We start from the raw sequence: 17982 nt of genomic DNA on the forward strand, positions 1-17982 counted from the left end.
AAAACTAACAGGTCCCAGTCTGCCCCTTCAGTTATAAAACTAACAGGCTTCCTATCTGCCTCTATAGTTGTGTACAGTGACTGCGGGAAGGAGGTGGATGGTGTCAGTGAAAGGTGGGCAAAGTGACAGGAGATCAGGGAGGAGATGAGAAGCAGAGAGAGAGGAGGCATGTGTTTGTGAGGTGTGGGTTGTGGTCAAAGGACCGTTTAGGATTCTAGTCAGTTTAACTTCAGTGGTGGACAAACCTCAAGAAACAGTAATGAGTGACAAAATGTGCAGTCATTTATGGGTTAATGAAGAAAAACCACTGCAATTTCTTCAGAGAATAACATGTTTACCTAACTTGCTGGAGATTGTTTTGAAGAGATGACAGAAAGGGTTGATCAAGGTAATACTGTTGATGTGGTATATATGGACTTCCAGAAGGCATTCTCTAAAGTGCCAAACAGGTTTGAAAAAGGTTACAGCTCATGGACAAAAAATACACACTGTATGACAGCATGGAGAAAAGAGGAATGATTAAAGGTCATTTATCGGACAGGAAGAAGGGTTGCAATGGAATTCCTCATGACAGTCTATTTGGAGCCCCACTTGCCCTGATATACATGGGTGACCTGGACCCTGGTGTACAGGATATAATTATAAAGGCTGATTACTTATTATGAAACATTCAAGTATTGTAAACAATGAGGTGTATGAGAGAGGAGACGGTAGTATCATGATAAAGTCATTGGGCTGGTAATCCAATGACCAAAGCAATTCTGAGGTACTTTGGTTCAGTTACTACTGCAACAGCTGGAATATCCTTGAGGGAAGGAAATATGCTGTTCTTACCTGGTCAGGCCTACGTGTTAGTCCAGAACCATAGCAATGTGATTGACTATAATCTAGCCTGTGAAATGGCTTGGCATGGCACTCAAAGATAATGGGCACAATAAATTCTGAATTAACCAGTCACCCAGAACTTGTCTAGGACTTCAAAGTGACATGGAGAAGTCGGTGGAATGGCTGATTAAGTACCAAATATAACCTAATGCAAGGGGCAAAGAACTTCATTTTGGTAAGAACAATAAACCATAAGAGGCACTATTTGAAAGTGTGTTCAAGAGCACACAGACCTGTGTGCATCAGTCACTGGAAGTGGCAGGACAGATTGAGAGTGCAGTTAGTGTAATAAAGAATAAAGTAGTCCAGGTTTGAGCAAGATGAGCATCAAGTTCAACACCAAACTCCTTTAAACCTGTCTAAGTTCAGCTCCAACCTCAGCAAGAGTACTGCAATTAGTTACAGGCAGCTTACCTTAGGAAATATGTGAAGGCATTCGAAAGGATACAGAAAAAAAATCACGAGAATGAGGTTCCTCATCCCTGGAATGTGTTGCGTGCACAGTCTGGCAAACTTGGGCCTGCTGCCCTTGGAGAAGAGAAAGCTGACACTTTTGATCGAGGCATTCAAAATCATGAGGGGACTCGATGGAATTGACAGGGAGAAACTGCTTCCATTGCTGGAAGGATCTAGATATATGGATCACAGATATCATGTGATTGGCAAAACAACCTATGATGACATGAGGAAAGACATTCTCACAGCGAGTGGTTAGGGTCTGGAATGTACTGTCTGAGAGTGGGGAGAGGCAGGTTCACTTGAGGCTTTCAAAAGGGATTTAGACTGTTGACTGAAAAGGAGACATTTGCAGGATTCCAAAGAGAAGGCAGAGAGTGGCACCAAGTGGTTTGCTTCCTTGTGGGTTGTAGCCATTCTCCGGTTTAATGGAATCACCTGGAGAAAGCTGTGCAGTAACATACCTTGTGGTTACAGTTATCCAGTGCCTTGGCCCCCAGATCCCTGTCTAGCAGCCACAGTGAGCGGAGGATGACAGGCATTGATGTTTTGACTCGTATGTTAGTGTTGCTGTCCAGTAATTTCTCCACTTTGTGAGGGCCACAGAGCAGCCTCCTTTCAGACCATTGGATCATCCACTCCAGGAGCTTCGCTGTGGCCTGGAACTTGATCTCCAGCTCAGGGGGGAGGTCCTCTTCTAACAGAGCAGACAGTGATGAGCAGTGAGTGTGGTCTGCTGTCCCTGGCACCTCAGTGGAGCAGGCAGACCGAGGAGCAGCTTCTCTGTGCTGGAATACATTTAACTGACTGGGCAAAGAGTGCAACTTTAATCCAAACAAGCCTCTGCCACTTGCCCTGCCTTGAGTGCTAGCAGCAGGAAAGTAGCTGTGGATAATGGACTCATTTGACAGCACTTCAGGATAGCCAGTGGAATGGAGCACCCCTTGAGTGGGTGAAGAGAGTGTGGGTTTTGATCCTCCCCCACAGCTCAGGTTCTTGTTCTGGTGCAACACAGACATTAGGGGAGAACAGTTCTTTGTTGTGGTGACCTGGCCAGCAGCTCTTGACTTGATCTGCCTCCTCTTTAAGGTGGTGTGGACCTGGAATGCCAGAGAGTTCAACTCCTGTTCCTTCAGAAAGGCCGAGCAGCTGCTTAGCAGTGGGACAGCTCGTCCCTCATTCACTATCCAGTCTCTCTCCAACAGGTAGCTCAGGAACAGCTCCAGAAACTTCACATACTCCTCATCATCACGCTCAAACTCCCATGATCCAACCACAGGCAGACAGGCTGTGTGCATCTCATCCTTTCCAGACTCTGCAGGTTTTCTGTAACCCGGCCCATTGTTCCTACTGACTGAGCTCCTATGGAGACCTGATGCTGGGTTCCTGCAAATACAGAACAAAGCTTCTGCTACACACAGACACCAAGTGTTTGAGCACAGATTGATAGAGCCCAAAAGAAGGCCATTCAACCCACTGATCTCATGCTGCATCTTTGCTGGACCTACCCAAAGAATCCCATTCAATCTCTCCTTCCTCATAGCTCTACAAATAGATGCATCAAATTCTCAACTGTAAGTTATTATTAAATCTGTTTCTATCAGCCTTTCTATCAGTACTTTCCAGATCACAGCAACTTCACTTGAAATCCAATCCTCTCAGCCAGTGGAATCAGGGTCTCTTCATTGTTTCTCTCAAACTGCTGATGAATTTGAACACCTCTGTGAAAGCCTCCTCTAACCTTCTCTTCTTGAAGGAGAGAAACCTCAATTTCTCCCGTCTCTTTACAGAGCTGGTATAATTGCAGTCCATCTTCCCTGCACTGCTCTAATGTCTGCACATCCTTCTTAACATGAAGTTTCCCAAAGCAAACTCAATTCTCTCAAATCATTCTTTCCCAAAGATTTAGCAAAACTCTCCTGCTTTTGTGCTATGTACATCTATTTTGAATGGTTGAATGTTTTTCATTTTCAGTCAGGGAATACTGGCATCACTGACTTACCATGCCTGGAGTTTTTACACAACCAACCATAACTGCTCTTGAGAAAGTGATGGGGAGCTGCCTTCTTTAAACACTATAAGGAGTTCCAGGATTTTGACCCAGCAACAGTGAAGATACAGCAATATATTTCCAAGTCAGGATGGTTGAGTGACTTCCTAGGGAACTTGCAGATGGTGGTGTTCCCATCTTTCATCCCACCTTGTCCTTCTGGATGGAAGTGGCTGTGGATTTGGAAGGTGCTATCTGAGAATCCTTGTTGAATTTCTGCAGTGCATTTTGTTAATGTTACACACTGCTGCTACTGAGTGTTAGTGGCAGAGGGAGTGAATGTTATAGCGATGGACAGCCAATTATGTGGGCTTTTTTGTCTTCAAGTGTTGGTGGACCTTCACTAATCCAGGCAAGTGGGGAGTATTCCATCACACTCCTGAGTTGTACCTTGAAGATGGTGGACAGGCTTTGGAGAGTCAGCAGGTGAGCTTTATGCTGCAGGATTCCTAGCCTCTGACCTGACCATATTGCCATATTTGTCAGAGTTAGAACTGCAGGAGCCTTGAAAACTCAAACTGACCAGCTCCAGAGTTGGTTGAGAGCTGGTGATGCTCATTAAACTTTTGTATTTTGTATTTTAATTCTCATGTTTTGGTTGGTTATAAATAGTTGCACTGTCGATTCCATTTCTGCCAGTTTCAGCTTTAGGCATTATCATGGTTCTCTCACATTACACAGCAGCTGTGTACCCAAATCAATCTTGTACCACACAATGATGATATAATCAAACATTAAGTAAAAGTACTGCTGACAAGGAAAAGAGCTGAGCTCTCTGGAAATGAAGCAGGTCAAAGTCCCTGCTCAGTAGTGGGATGGGACCTGTGAATAGATGCAACAATGTGCATGTCCTCGGGAGACATGTTCGGTGGGGAGTGGCACATCTTAAGTTACAGTCTTTGCTGACAGGTCAGCAAACTTTTGCAAAACCAATCCAGCTTTAGGAACAAACGCAGAATCCCCACAGTGTGGAAACAGGCCCTTCGGCCCAACAAGTCCCTACTGACCCTCAGAGCATCCCACCTAATCTACACAACCCTGAACACTACAGGCAATTTAGCATGGCCAATCCACCTAGCCTGCACATCTTTGGACTGTGGGAAGAAACCAGAGTATGCGGAGGAAACCCACACAGACACGGGGAGAATGTGTGAACTCCACACAGACAGTCGCCCGAGGGTGGAATTGAACCCAGGTCCCTAGGACTGTGAGGTTGCAGTGCTAACCACTGAGCCACCGTGCCACCCTAATAAGCAGTTACTGCATCCACCTCACTCTGTGTGAGCAGAAGAAAAAGCCCAAACCCTGAGTTCTTAGGGCTATTGTATGCAGTGGTAGTGTCCCTTCCCTTGAGCCAAAAAGTCCCAAATTTAATCCCACTTGCTCCAGTGCATCATAACACTTGTGAACAAGTTGATTAAAAATGTCAAGAGCCAAGTTCTCGTCATTAACTAGTGTGGCTGAGTGCTTTAAAGTGGTGCACCGGGAGCCTCTGTTATAGAGTCATAGAGGTCTACAGCATCAAAACAGGCCCTTCAGCCCAACTTGCCCATCCCACCCAATTTTCACAATTTAAACTGCTCCCATTTGCCTGAATTTGGTCCATATCCCTCCATACCTATCCCATCCATATTCCTGTCTAAATGTTTCTGAAATGATGAAACTGTACTCGCTTCCACCACAGCCTCTGGCAGCCCGTTCCAGACACTCACCACCCTCTGTGTGTAAAAGAATTGCCCTTTTGGACCCTTTTGTATCTTTTCCCTCTCACCTTAAAACTATGCTCAATTATTTTAGACTCCCCTACCACAGGGAAAACAGAGAAACACAGAAGATAGTAGGAGGAGGAGGAGGCCATTCAGCCCTTTGTGCCTGCTCCACCATTCATCATGATCATGGCTGGTTGTCCAACCCAATAGCCTAATCCTGCTTTCTCCCCATAACCTTTGATCCCATTCGCCCCCAAGTGCTATATCTAGTCACCTCTTGATTACATTCACTGTTTTGGAATCAACTGCTTCCTGTGGTAATGAATTCCACAGGCTCACCACTCTTTGGGTGAAGAAATGTCTCCTCATCTCCTTCCTAAATGGTCTACCCCGAATCCTCAGACTGTGACCCCTGGTTCTGGGCACACCCACCATCGGGAACATCCTCCCTGCATCTACCCTGTGCAGTCCTGTTAGAATTTTATAAGTCTCTATGAGATCCCCCCTCATTTGTCTGAACCTTGGCAAAAACAGTCCCAACTTAGTCAATCTCTCCTCATATGTCAGACCCACCATCCCCGGAATCAGCCTGGTAAACCTTCGCTGCACTCCATCTAGAATAAGAACATCCTTTCTCAGAAAAGGAGACCAGAACTGCACACATTATTCCAGGTGTGACCTCACCAAGACCCTGTATAACTGCAACAACACATCCCTGCTCCTGTACTCAAAACCTCTCACAATGAAGGCCTTTTAAAGAAAAGTAAGATAGAACATGAGAAAAAACTAGCACAGAATATAGAGACAGGTAGCAAAAGTTTCTATAAATATATAAAACGAAAAAGAGTGGCTAAAGTAAATGTTGGCCCTTTAGAGGATGAGAAGGGGAATTTAGTTATGGGATATGATGAAATGGCCGAGGCATTGAACTGGTATTTTGTATCGGTCTTCACAGTGGAGGACACTAATAACATGCCAGTAATTGACGAAGAGCTGAAGGTAGGTGAGCACCTGGAAACAATCATTATTACGGAAGAGGTAGCGTTGGGCAAGCTAATGGAGCTAAGGATTGATAAGTCTCCTGGCCCTGATGGAATGCATCCCAGGGTACTAAAAGAGATGGCGGGAGAAATAGCAGGTGCACTGGTGGTAATTTTCCAAAATTCGCTGGACTCTGGGGCAGTCCCAGCAGATTGGAAAACAGCAAATGTGACGCCACTGTTTAAAAAGGGAAGTAGACAAAAGATGGGGAATTATAGACCGGTTATTTACAATTTATATAGATGATTTGGAGTTGGGGACCACGTGTAGGATGTCAAAGTTTGCAGATGACACTAAGATGAGTGGCAGAGCAAAGTGTGCAGAGGACTGTGAAGCTTTGCAGAGGAACATAGATACATTGAGTGAGTGGGCAAAGGTCTGGCAGATGGAATACAATGTAAATAAATGTGAAGTCATACATTTTGGTAGGAGTAATAGTAAAAAGGATTATTACTTGAATGGTAAAAAGTTGCAGCATGCTGCTATGCAGAGGGACCTGGGTGTCCTTGTGCATGTATCACAGAAGGTAGGTCTGCAGGTACAACAAGTAATTAGGAAGGTAAATGGAATTTTGTCCTTCATTGCTAAAGGGATTGAGATTAAAAGCAGAGAGGTTATGTTGCAGCTGTACAAGGTGCTGGTGAGGCCACACCTGGAGTACTGTGTGCAGTTTTGGTCTCCTTACTTGAGATAGGATGTACTGGCACTGGAGGGGGTGCAAAGGAGGTTCACTAGGTTGATTCCGGAGTTGAGGGGGTTGGTTTATGAGGAGAGACTGAGTAGATTGGGATTATATTCATTGGAATTTAGAAGATTGAGGGGGGATCTTATAGAAACATATAAAATTATGAAGGGAATAGATAAGATAGAAGTAGAGAGGATGTTTCCACTGGCAGGTGAAGCTAGGACAAGAGGGCATAGCCTCAAGATTAGAGGGAGCAGATTTAGGGCTGAATTGAGAAGGAACTTCTTCACCCAGAAGGTTGTTAATCTATGGAATTCCTTGCCCAGTGAAGTAGTTGACGCTACTTCAGTAAACGATTTTAAAGATAAGGTAGATTTTTTTTGAACAATAAAGGAATTAAGGGATACGGTGAGAACGCAGGTAAGCGGATCTGAGTCCACGAAAAGATCAGCCATGATCTTACTGAATGGCGGAGCAGGCTCGAAGGGCCGGACGGCCCACTCCTGCTCCTAGTTCTAAAATAAAAAACAAAAAAAAATAGAACATCCCATTTACCTTCTTCACCACCTGCTGCACCTGCATGCTTACCTTCAGCAACTGGTGCACAAGGACATCCAGGTCCCACTGCACACTCCCTTCTCCCAATTTACAGCCATTCAGGTAGTAATCTGCCTTTTTGTTTTTGCTTCCGAAGTGAATAACCTCACATTTATCCAAATTATACTGCACCTGCCATTGATTTGCCCGCTCACCCAATATGTCCAGATCATGCTGAAGGATCTCTGCATCCTCGTCACAGGTCACCCTCCCACCCAACTCGGTATCATCTGCAAACTTGGAGATGTTACATTTTGTTCCCTCATCCAAATCCTTAATATATATTGTGAATAGCTGGGGTCCCAGCACCGATCCCTGTGGGACCCCACTAATTCCTGCCAGCTAATTTGTAAAGGACCCATTAATTCCTACTCTTTGTTTCCTCTCTGCCATCCATCTCAATACAATTCCCCCAATTCCATGTGCTTTAATCTTGCACATTAATCTCTTATATGGGACTTTGTCAAACGCTTTCTCAAAGTCCAAATATACAACATCGACTGGCCCCCTTTGTCAACTCTACTAGTTACATCTTCATAGGATTCCAACAGGTTTGTAAGCATGATTTCCCCTTCATAAATCCATGCTGACTCTGTCTGATCCTGCTGCTGCTTTCTAAACGCTCCACTATAAAGACCTTGACAACGGATTGGAGAATTTTCCCCGCTACAAGTGTTAGGCTCACTGCTCTATAATTCCCTGTTTTCTCTCTAGAGTGACATTAGCCATCCTCCAATCTGCAGGGACTGTTCCAAAGACTATAGAATCTTGGAAGATGACCACCAATGCATCCACTATTTCTGGAGCTACTTCCTTAAATACTATGGGAAGTAGATTATCAGGCCCTGGGGATTTACCTGCCTTCAATCCCAACAATTTTCCCAGCCCTATTTCTGTACTAATATTGATCTCCCCCAATTCTTCCCTCTCACTAAATCTTGCATCCTCCAACATTTCTAGTATTTGATTTGTCTCCTCTTGTGGAGACAGAACCAAAGTATGTATTCAGTTGGTCAGCCATTCCTTTGTTCCCTATTATACATTCCGCTGTTTCTGTCTGCAGGGGACCTACATCTGTCTTTACCAATCACTTTCTCTTCACGTACCTATAGAAACTCTTAGTGTCAGTCTTTATGTTCCCTGCAAGTGTATGCTTTTTCCTTGGATCGGGATACTCTCTCTAATTTCCTTTGTAAGCCATGGATTGGCCCTCTGACCCATTTTGCTTTTGCCACAGGCAGGAATAAACAGTTGTTACAGTTCCCCCATGCGTTCTTTGAATGTTTGCCATTGCCTATCCACTGCCATCATTTTAAGTAACTCTTCCCAGTCTACAAAGGCCGACTCATGCCTCATATCTTCATAGTTTCCTTTATTAAGATTCAGCACCCTAGTCTCCGAATCAATTACCTCACTCTCCATCTTAATAAAAAATTCTATCATGATATGCTTGCTCTTCCCCAAGGGGTCTTGCACAGCTAGGGTGGCAATGATTCCCTTCTCATTACACAGTACCAAGTCTAAGATGGCCTGTTCTCTAGTTGGTTCCTCTACATATTGGTCAAGAAAACCATCCCATATATACTCCAGGAATTCCTCCTCTACAGCATTGTGGCTGATTTGATTTGCCCAGTCTATGTGCAGATTAAAGCTGTTGCTTGCTACCTTCTCTATGCCGCACATGATTTTATAGACTTCTATTAGGTTGCACCTCAGATTCCTAGTTTTGCAGGCGTGGGTTTGAACCCCACCATTGTTAACATTTCGCTGTAGCTGTAGCTGAGTGATTAAGGTGATGGATTAGAAATTCACTGGGGCTTATTCTTGCGACACAGTGAGTGTCCCTACCTCTGAACCAGAAGGTGGGGGTTACAGTCCCACCTGCCCTGGAGGTATATAATGACACATATGAAGAGGTTCATTTGCTTTATAGACATCGGTCCAGAAAACACGGTGCTGATGTGACTGATTCAGTTCAGTTTCTGGTGTTGACAGTGGGGATTTAACAATGGGAATGCCACTGAATATAAAGGGGCAATGGTTAGATACTCTCTTATTGGAGATGATCATTGCCTGGCATTTGTGTGGCACAAATGTTACTTGCAGCTGAACAGACCAACCTCTGTATCACAGGTTTGATAATCTACTTGAGACTCCACTCTCTGTATGCAAACACCTATTCATCGTTTGTCCATTCCCCTCAACCCCACCCTCCTCCTGCTTTTCTCAATCTCACCTTCTCCACAGCTAACTGTAATCCTTATTCTGTTGGTAATTTATTCTATAACTACAATTAGCCTTCAAATGGACAAGTTTCTCTGATTTCCCTTCTTACTCCATACCTCAAATCCACACAGATATCTCCCCACACAGAGACACCCCCCAACATAGAGACATCCTCTCCACATGCACAGACACCCCCCCACACAGAGACACACTCCTACACACAAAGACACTTCCCCACACAGAGACACCCCCCCATACATGGACACAGTCTCACATAGACACCCCCAAACAGAGACACCCTCCACACAGAGACACCCTGTCACACAGAGGCACACCTCCAGAGAGACACACCCCCACAGAAACACACCCCATGCTGACACCCCCACACAGACACATACCCCCACACAGAGGGACACAAACAATTCCACACAAAGATAGTCCCCCACACAGAGACACACACACTCCCTCTGAGAGACACTCTCACAGAGACACCAACACTGTCCACTACCCAGAGGCATCCATACACAAAGAGCGAGAGAGACAGAGAGACAGAGAGAGAGAGAGAGATACACATACAAACACACAATTCATCTGCCCCATGTGTAGTACCTGTCACCAGTTCCCAGTAATTGCTGGATTCTATCCTGGCGTTCACTCAGATCCTGGAGATCCTCTGAGATATTGTCTGTTGTGTTCCCATCTCCCTCATTTTGGCTTCTTCTGGTGTCTGTCAAAGAACTTCTGCTCAGACTTGTTCCCAAGGAGAACCGATCATACATCTGGTCCTCTTGGTCCCCCAAGCCCTCATCAGTTCGTTCCCAAATGTGCTGTTCAGTAGGACCAATAGTCTGCACTGCCCACTTCATCACTTTCATCCTTTGTCCATGAAGCTCGTGCAGCAGGACCGACATCATCTCATCTCCATCAAGGCCTGAGAAACAAGAGGTTTCAAAATTCACTGAGACTGACTACTTCAACCTCTCTAACATCACCGAACTCCAGCCTTGCCTCAGCTCATTTCTTGCTGAAGCCCTAACCCTGTCTTTACTACCTCTACATGATCATTCCAACACTCCCTGGTTGGCCTTCCATCTTTCATGCTGTGTAAACAGAATGGCTGCTCAATTCCTAACTCACAGCAAATCCTGTTACCCCATCCCTCCTACACTCACTGACCGACATTGCTCGTTTGGGAGCCAATCTCTCAATGTACAGCCATGTAGAATAATTATACCCATGTTCAGCCCATCATGTCTATGCTGGCTCTTTACAAGAACAACTCAGCTTATCCCACTGCCACACCCTTCCCTTTAAAACAGTCCATTGTTTTTGATTGATCAGCTGGTAAATTGGGCACAGCAACAGCAGATGAATTTAATCCCATATGAGGTGATATATTGTGGGAGGTCTAATATGGGAAGGATAAATGGCAAGTCCCTAGGGAGTACTGAGGAACAAAGGGACCTTGACGTACAAAGTCTATGGATCCCTGAAGAAGTCAGCACAGGTAGACAGGTTAGTAAAGAAGGTATACAGGATGCTTGCCTTCATTATCTGGGGAGCAGAATCTGGGAGCAGGGAAGTCTTATTACAACTTTATAAAACATTGGTTAGGCCACAGATGGAATACTGTGTGCAGGTATGGTCACCACGCGTGATTACACTGGAGAGGGTGCAGAGGAGATTCACCAGGATGTTGCCTGGGATGAAAAGTCTCAGTATGAAGGGTGACTGGATAGGGTGGGCTTGTTTTCCTTGGAGCTGTGGATGTTGAGGGGGGGATCTAATTGAGGTATACAAAATTATGACAGGCATAGACAGAGTAGGTCGTGAGAATATCTTGCCCATGACAGATATGTCAAAGACCAGAGGGCATAGATAAGGTGAGTAGTTAGTGGTTTAGAGGAGATTTAAGAAAAAAAATTTACACCCAGAGTGTGGTGGAAATATGGAATGCACTGCCTGAGAGGGTGGTGGAGGCAAGTACTTACAATGCTGGGGCACAGTCGGTGATGGACCAAGTACAGGTAAATGGGAATAGTGTAGTTTGGTGTTTGTTGGTTTGCACAGACTTGGTGGGCTGAAGGACCTGTTTTCATGCTGTATGATTGTCGATGATTATTTCAGAGAAGGTTCACATGATTGATTCCAGCATTGGGATGGGGGCAGGCTGTTATCCTATGAGGAAAACTTGGACAGATTGGCCTATATCCAATAAGATGTAGAAGAAACATATAACATTCTGTGGGGACTTAGCAGGCTGGATGCTGAAGGAATGTTTCCCTTTCCCCTCTGACTCCTGAGTGGGGGGACAAGTTTAAAAATGAGGGCCCTTCCATTTCCGATACAGATAAGGATGAAGTTTCTCTTTGGAATAAGTTTTTACAGCACTCTTCCTCAGAGTGATGGAGGAAGAATTGCTGATTATTTTGAAGACAAAGGTAGATAGATTCTTGACTGGCAAGTTAGCGAGAGGTTATCCAAGGGGCTCAAGAATGTGAAGTTCACAATCAGATCAGCCATGAGGGGTAAATATAATGGCACAGCAAGATCGAGAAGCTAAATGACCTACTCATAGATTCATAGAATCCCTACAGTACAGAAGCAGGCCATTCGGCCCATCGAGTATGAACTGACTCTCTGAAAAGCATCCCACCCAGACTGAGATCACTACTCATCTCTGTTTTAAATCTGCTACCCATTAGCCTAAAACAATGACCTCTTGATCAAGATTACCCCACATGAGGACACATCCTCTCCATATCTAATTTTCCAATCCTCTTCAGCATCTTAAGTACCTCAATTAGATGTCCACTCACTCTTCTAAACTCCAAACAACATACACTTATACTGCTCTACCTCTCTTCAAAAGATAAGCCACTCGTCTCTGGATAATACCAGGCTTTTCCCTGAAGTGATGCCATGGAAACTTTACATTCACCTGAGCTGGCAAACAGGCCTCAGTTTAATGTCTCATCCTCAAGGGTGGCATTTCCAACTTGCTCTGCATTTCAGCATCAACGCAACAAGGAGAAAGGAGGTGGTTCGAGGGGACACTGAGGCCTAGGATCAGAGGCAGCGTCAGCAGGGAGGAGGAGGAGGCAGATAGAGGGTATACTGGGGCCAGGACTAGCAACTCATCATTCCATGGTAAAGGATCTTGGGAAGGGTGTTAAAGAGGTGGTGTCACATTATTCATTAAAGGAATAACTGCAGTGAGGAGGGACAGTTTTTTTATTCATTCGCAGGATGATGTCATCACTGGCCAGGCCAGCATTTATTGCCCATCCTTAATTTCCCAGAACCCAAGTAACAGTCAACCACATTACCTGGTCTGGAGTCACAGGTAGGCCAGACCAAGTAAGGATGGCAGTTTCCTTCCCTAAAGGATATAGTGAACCAGATGGGCTTTTCCCAACAATCGACAATAGTTTCATAGTCATCATTAGATTTTTCATTTCAGATTTTTATTGAACTTAAATTCCACTAACTACCATGGCAGGGTTCAAATCCGTGTTCCTTGGAGACCCATTACCTGGGTCTCTGAATTAATAGTACAGCGACAATACCAGTAGGTCTTCAAATGTTGCTTTTCTGGGGAGAGCTTAAGAATAAAAAGGGGGTGGTCACATTCCTGGGAGTGTATTACAGACTGCCAAACAGTCAGGGAGAAATAGTAGACAATTCAGTGTGGGGGTATCTAAAGATAATAATGTCCCATGAATTCAATCCCATTTCTCCCACACCCAATCTCTGAACCATACGTTTACCTCTTTACTCACATTGAGCCGTGCCAATTAGCTCATAGCTCAGGTAGTAATCCAGAAGTTATTACCCATTGGTTGTGCTTTTTAATTTAGTTCCTGATTGCTCATAGTTCCTCATCAAAATCTGTTTCTCTCCCTACCATTGGTACCTATGTGGACCACAACAACCAGATCTTTCCCGTCCCATTCCAAGTTCCTCTGCAGGTGAGATATCCTGACCCCGGGCACCAGGCAGGCAACACAGCCTTTGGGGCTCTCGCTCCTGGCCACAGGGAACAGTGTCTATTCCCCTGACTATATTATCCCTGATTGAAGTTACATTTCTCTTTTCTGCCGCTCTTGAATTACTCCCTGTACTGCAGTGCTATGGTCAGTTTGTTCATCCTCCCTACAGACCCCACACCCATCCACATGGGGAGCAAGAATCTCAAACCTGTTAGACAAGCTCCAGGGCTGAGGCTCCTTCAGCACGATGTCTTGGGCCCTTTACCTGTATCACTTGTAGCCACACTCTCCTGTTCCAGACCACTTACCTAATTCAAGGTTGTTAATCTAAGGGATGTGACTGTCTCCTGAAACCCAGCATTAAGTAACTCTCCTTGCTACAGATGTGGTCACTCTGAACCACAATGGGCTCAACCAGCTTCCACATCATGCAGGTACAACATATCACCTGGCCCTGCATCTCTACTTTATTTACTTAGTTCTTAATTTGATTTTTTTTTAAATTGTACTAGTCTTTTAGTTTGTAGCCTGCAAATATTTCCCCTATATATCCTCAATCTGACAGTAACCTATAATAGAAGCAAATTAGTAACTGTGGTGATTGTAACAAGGTGGACGTCATAGAATAAAAACCAAAAGAATTGCGGATGCTGTAAATCAGGAATAAAAACAAAGTTGCTGGAAAAGCTCAGCAGGTCTGGCAGCATCTGTGAAGAAAAAAACAGAGTTAACGTTTGAGTCCAGTGACCCTTCCTCAGAACGCAAGGTCCACCCTGTGCCTTACAGGCAAAAGTAGAGGCAGAAATCAGGAGGCTGGAAAGCGAAGGAATCATCAAACCAACACAGTTTGCAAAATGGGCAGCACCAGTCGCACCGATTGTGAAGGCCAGTGGGTCAGTGCGTCTTTGTGGGGGCTTTAACAAAGGATAAACTGCTTCTCGCAGCTGCATAAATGCTTAATGCCTCACGTAGGGGATTTATATGCAAAGCTGGCTGGGGGAGGCACGGTGGCTCAGTGGTTGGCACTGCTACCTCACAGTACCAGGGATCCAGGTTCAATTGGGCAACTGTCTTTGTGGAGGTTGCATGTTCTCCCTGTGTCTGTGTGGGTTTCCTCCGGGTGCTCCAGTTTCCTCCCACAGTCCAAAGATGTGCAGGCTAGGTGGATTGGCCGTGCTAAACACACACACAGTGTCTAGGGATTTGTAGGTTAGGTACATTAGCCATGGGAAATACAGGGTTACAGGGATAGGGTACGGGGATGGGTCTGGGTGTGATGGTCTTTGAAAGGTCAGTGTGGACTTAATGGGCCAAATGGCCTGTTTCCACACTGTGGGGATTCATTGGGTGCTGTCCTTCATGAAGTGCACCTGCAATTGCAGTTAGATGAAGGGTGGTTGGGTGGAGGGGCCAATTTCTATGGGCCGCAGGTTCAAGGTGCGAAGGGGGAAGTTTAAAAGAGATGTGTGAGACACGTTTTTCACACAAAAGATGGTGAGTGCCTGGAATGCACAGCCAGAGGAGGTGGTGAAAGCAGACACAATAGCAGCAATCAAGAAGCACCTGGACGAATACATGAATAGGAAGGGAATAGAGGGATATGGATCCTGTAAGTGAAGACAGTTTTAGTATGGAAGGGCAAAATGTGTCAGCGCAGGCTTGGAGGGCCAAAGGGCCTGTTCCTGTGCTGTACTGTATTCCCAGAAGTATGCAACAATTAATACCCATAAGGGTTTGTACCAATATACGAGAATGCTATCTGGGGTATCATCAGCCTGCGCCATTTTTCGATGAGAACATTTTACAAGGTCTGTCCCAGGTCACCATTTATCTGGCTGACATGCTCATAACAGGTAAGACCAATAAAGGCACTTAGAGAATTTGGACACAGTCCTTAGATATTTCTCCAAGACAGGTGTATGCCTTAGGACAGAAAAATGACCTACTTGGGCTACAGAGTCAATAAGACCAGGTTACACCCATTGGAAGATAAAGTGAGGGTGATCAAAGGTGCCCCGGCTCCCATGTCTGTATCTGGGGTTAGGTCTTCCCTTCGATTAGTGAATTATTACAAAAAGTTCATACGTAACCTGGCCTCCATCCTGGCACCCCCTACATCTACTACTGAAGAGGGGTCAGCCTGGGAAATGGTCTAATACCCAAGACATAGCCTTTAGGGAAGCGAAGAAGCAGCTATCATCAGCTAAGGTGTTGGCACGCTATGATCCCAAGCAAGATCTGGTGCTGACAATGTGATGCCTCCCCATACAGTATCAGGGTAGCGTTGGCTCATAGATAGTCCAAAGCAATGGCCAGTAGCAGGCACTTCCTGGACTTTGGCTGATGCAGAGCGCCCAGATAGAGAAGGAAGGTTCGGTGGTCATCTTTGATCTGAGAAAGTTCCACCAATACCTTTACTGATGTAAATTTGTAATAGTAACAGCACACAAACCTCTGCTAAGGTTACTCAAAGAGGAGAAAGCCATGCCGCCCATAACTTCAGGTTGAATTCAGTGGTGAGCTCTCATTCTAAGTGCATAAAATTGCAAATTGGAGCACTATCCAGGAGGCCATCACAATCAGAATTGAAACCTTTCTGTACCCAGCGATACCAGATCACAGTGCAGGATGGCATAATATTATGGGGAGCAACAGTGATTGTCCTGAGCAAAGGTTCCGTCAAACTGGCTGAACTTCACCAGCATCATTTCGGGGTGCTGAAGCTTTGGTGAGAAATTATTGGATTGGACGCCAACACAGCCACATTGGTGGGGCAGTGCCCAGAGGGTACTTGGTTAGAGACAAAAACACTGCAGATGCTGGAATCCAGGTAGACAAACTGGAGGGTGGGAACACAGCAAGCCGGGCAACATCTGGAGGAAAGGAGCAATCAATGTTTCGGGTGTTACCATTCTTCAGTCAACAAGAGTAGTACCCAAAACGTTGACTGCTCCCTTCCTCCAGACGCTGCCTGGCTCTCTGTGTTCTTCCAGCCTTCTGTTTCTCTATCAAAAGGACACTAACTGCCAACAAGGACAAAATTTACTGCCAGCAGCTTCCGCCACATTCATGGCAATGGCCAGGTAAACCCTGGACTCAGTTACACATCGACTATGCAGCTCTTTCATGGCCTCAACATTCTTAGTTGTTGTGGTTGGACATGCTCACTCAAAGTGGTTGGATGTGCATAGAGTTCAATCGTCAAACACAGGGATGATGATAGAGAAACTATGCACATCTTTTGCAATACAGTGACTCCTGGAAATGTTGGTGACAGATAACGGACCATTGTTTACCAGGAGGGAATTCGAGTTCTTGATTTGTAAGCAGATAAAGGGTTAAAGCGTGAAGGCAGGAGAATGGGGTTGAGATACATATCGGCCATGATCAAACGATAGAGCAGACTTGGGGGGCCAAATGGCCTAATTCGACTCCTATGTCTTATGGTTTTATTGTCTTGGATGTTTTGTCAGATTTAAAGGTGGATAGATCCTCAGGTCTGGATGAGTTGTATCCCAAGCTGCTGTGGGAGATGAGGGAGGAAATCACAGGGGCTCGGACCCAAATTTTTAATTTCTGTCTTGCCATAAGGGAGGTGCCAGAAGATTGGAGGACAGCTAATGCGATTCCAGTTTAAAAGAAATGTGATTAAGATAAACCAGGGAATTACAGAACAGTTAGTCTAGCATCAGTGTTAGGAGAACTGGAGAAAATTCTGAAACAGAGAGTTAATTTCCAATTGAAGAGGCAAGGTTTGAACAGGGATAGTCCCAGCATGACTTTGTCATGCCTGACAAATCTGTTGAATTTTTCGAGGAGGTGACCAAGTGTGTAGGTGAGGATAGGGCAGTTGATGTAGTTTATATGATTTCAGTAGAGCCTTTAACAAGGTCCCACATGGGAAACTGATACAGAAGGTAGTAGCTCATGGGATCCAGGGTAACTTGGGAAATTGGATCCAAAGCTGGCTTAGTTACTGGGGACAGAGGGTGGTGGTAGGAGGCTGTTGTGTTATTGGAGCACGGTGTGCAGTGGTATACCACAGGGATCAGTGCTGGGTCCCTTACTGTTTGTGATATTCATAAACAATGGAGATGGGAATGTGGGAGAAATGGTAAGTAAGTTTGTGGATGACACAAAGATTGATTGGGTGTTGGCAGTGAGGAGGAAGGTGTTAGATTACAGGAGGATATAAATGCATTGGTCAGATGGGCAGAATCAAACACTGATAAATGTGAGGTGATACACTTTGGAAGAAGGAACGGTCAATGAATGGCAGGATATTTGGAAGCTCAAAGGAACAGAGGGATCTTGGGGTGTTTGTCCACTGATTCCTCAAGG

The 17982-nt window shown here is 45.1% G+C and overlaps 1 protein-coding gene across 1 annotated transcript in view; it reads right to left on the reverse strand.

Moving 5' to 3' along the window:
* Positions 1-17982, reverse strand: part of cplane1 (ciliogenesis and planar polarity effector 1) — a 196667-nt gene that overhangs the window by 83608 nt on the left and 95077 nt on the right. The window contains exons 22-23 of the mRNA XM_048594260.1: positions 10259-10580; positions 1806-2727 (exon numbers count right to left, since the gene is read on the reverse strand). Coding sequence (XP_048450217.1) covers positions 1806-2727; positions 10259-10580 — 1244 coding nt within the window. The remainder of the gene's footprint in view (positions 1-1805; positions 2728-10258; positions 10581-17982) is intronic.

This window comes from Rhincodon typus, chromosome 3 (genome assembly GCF_021869965.1).
Source record: "Rhincodon typus isolate 14 chromosome 3, sRhiTyp1.1, whole genome shotgun sequence".
Classification (NCBI taxonomy): domain Eukaryota; kingdom Metazoa; phylum Chordata; class Chondrichthyes; order Orectolobiformes; family Rhincodontidae; genus Rhincodon; species Rhincodon typus.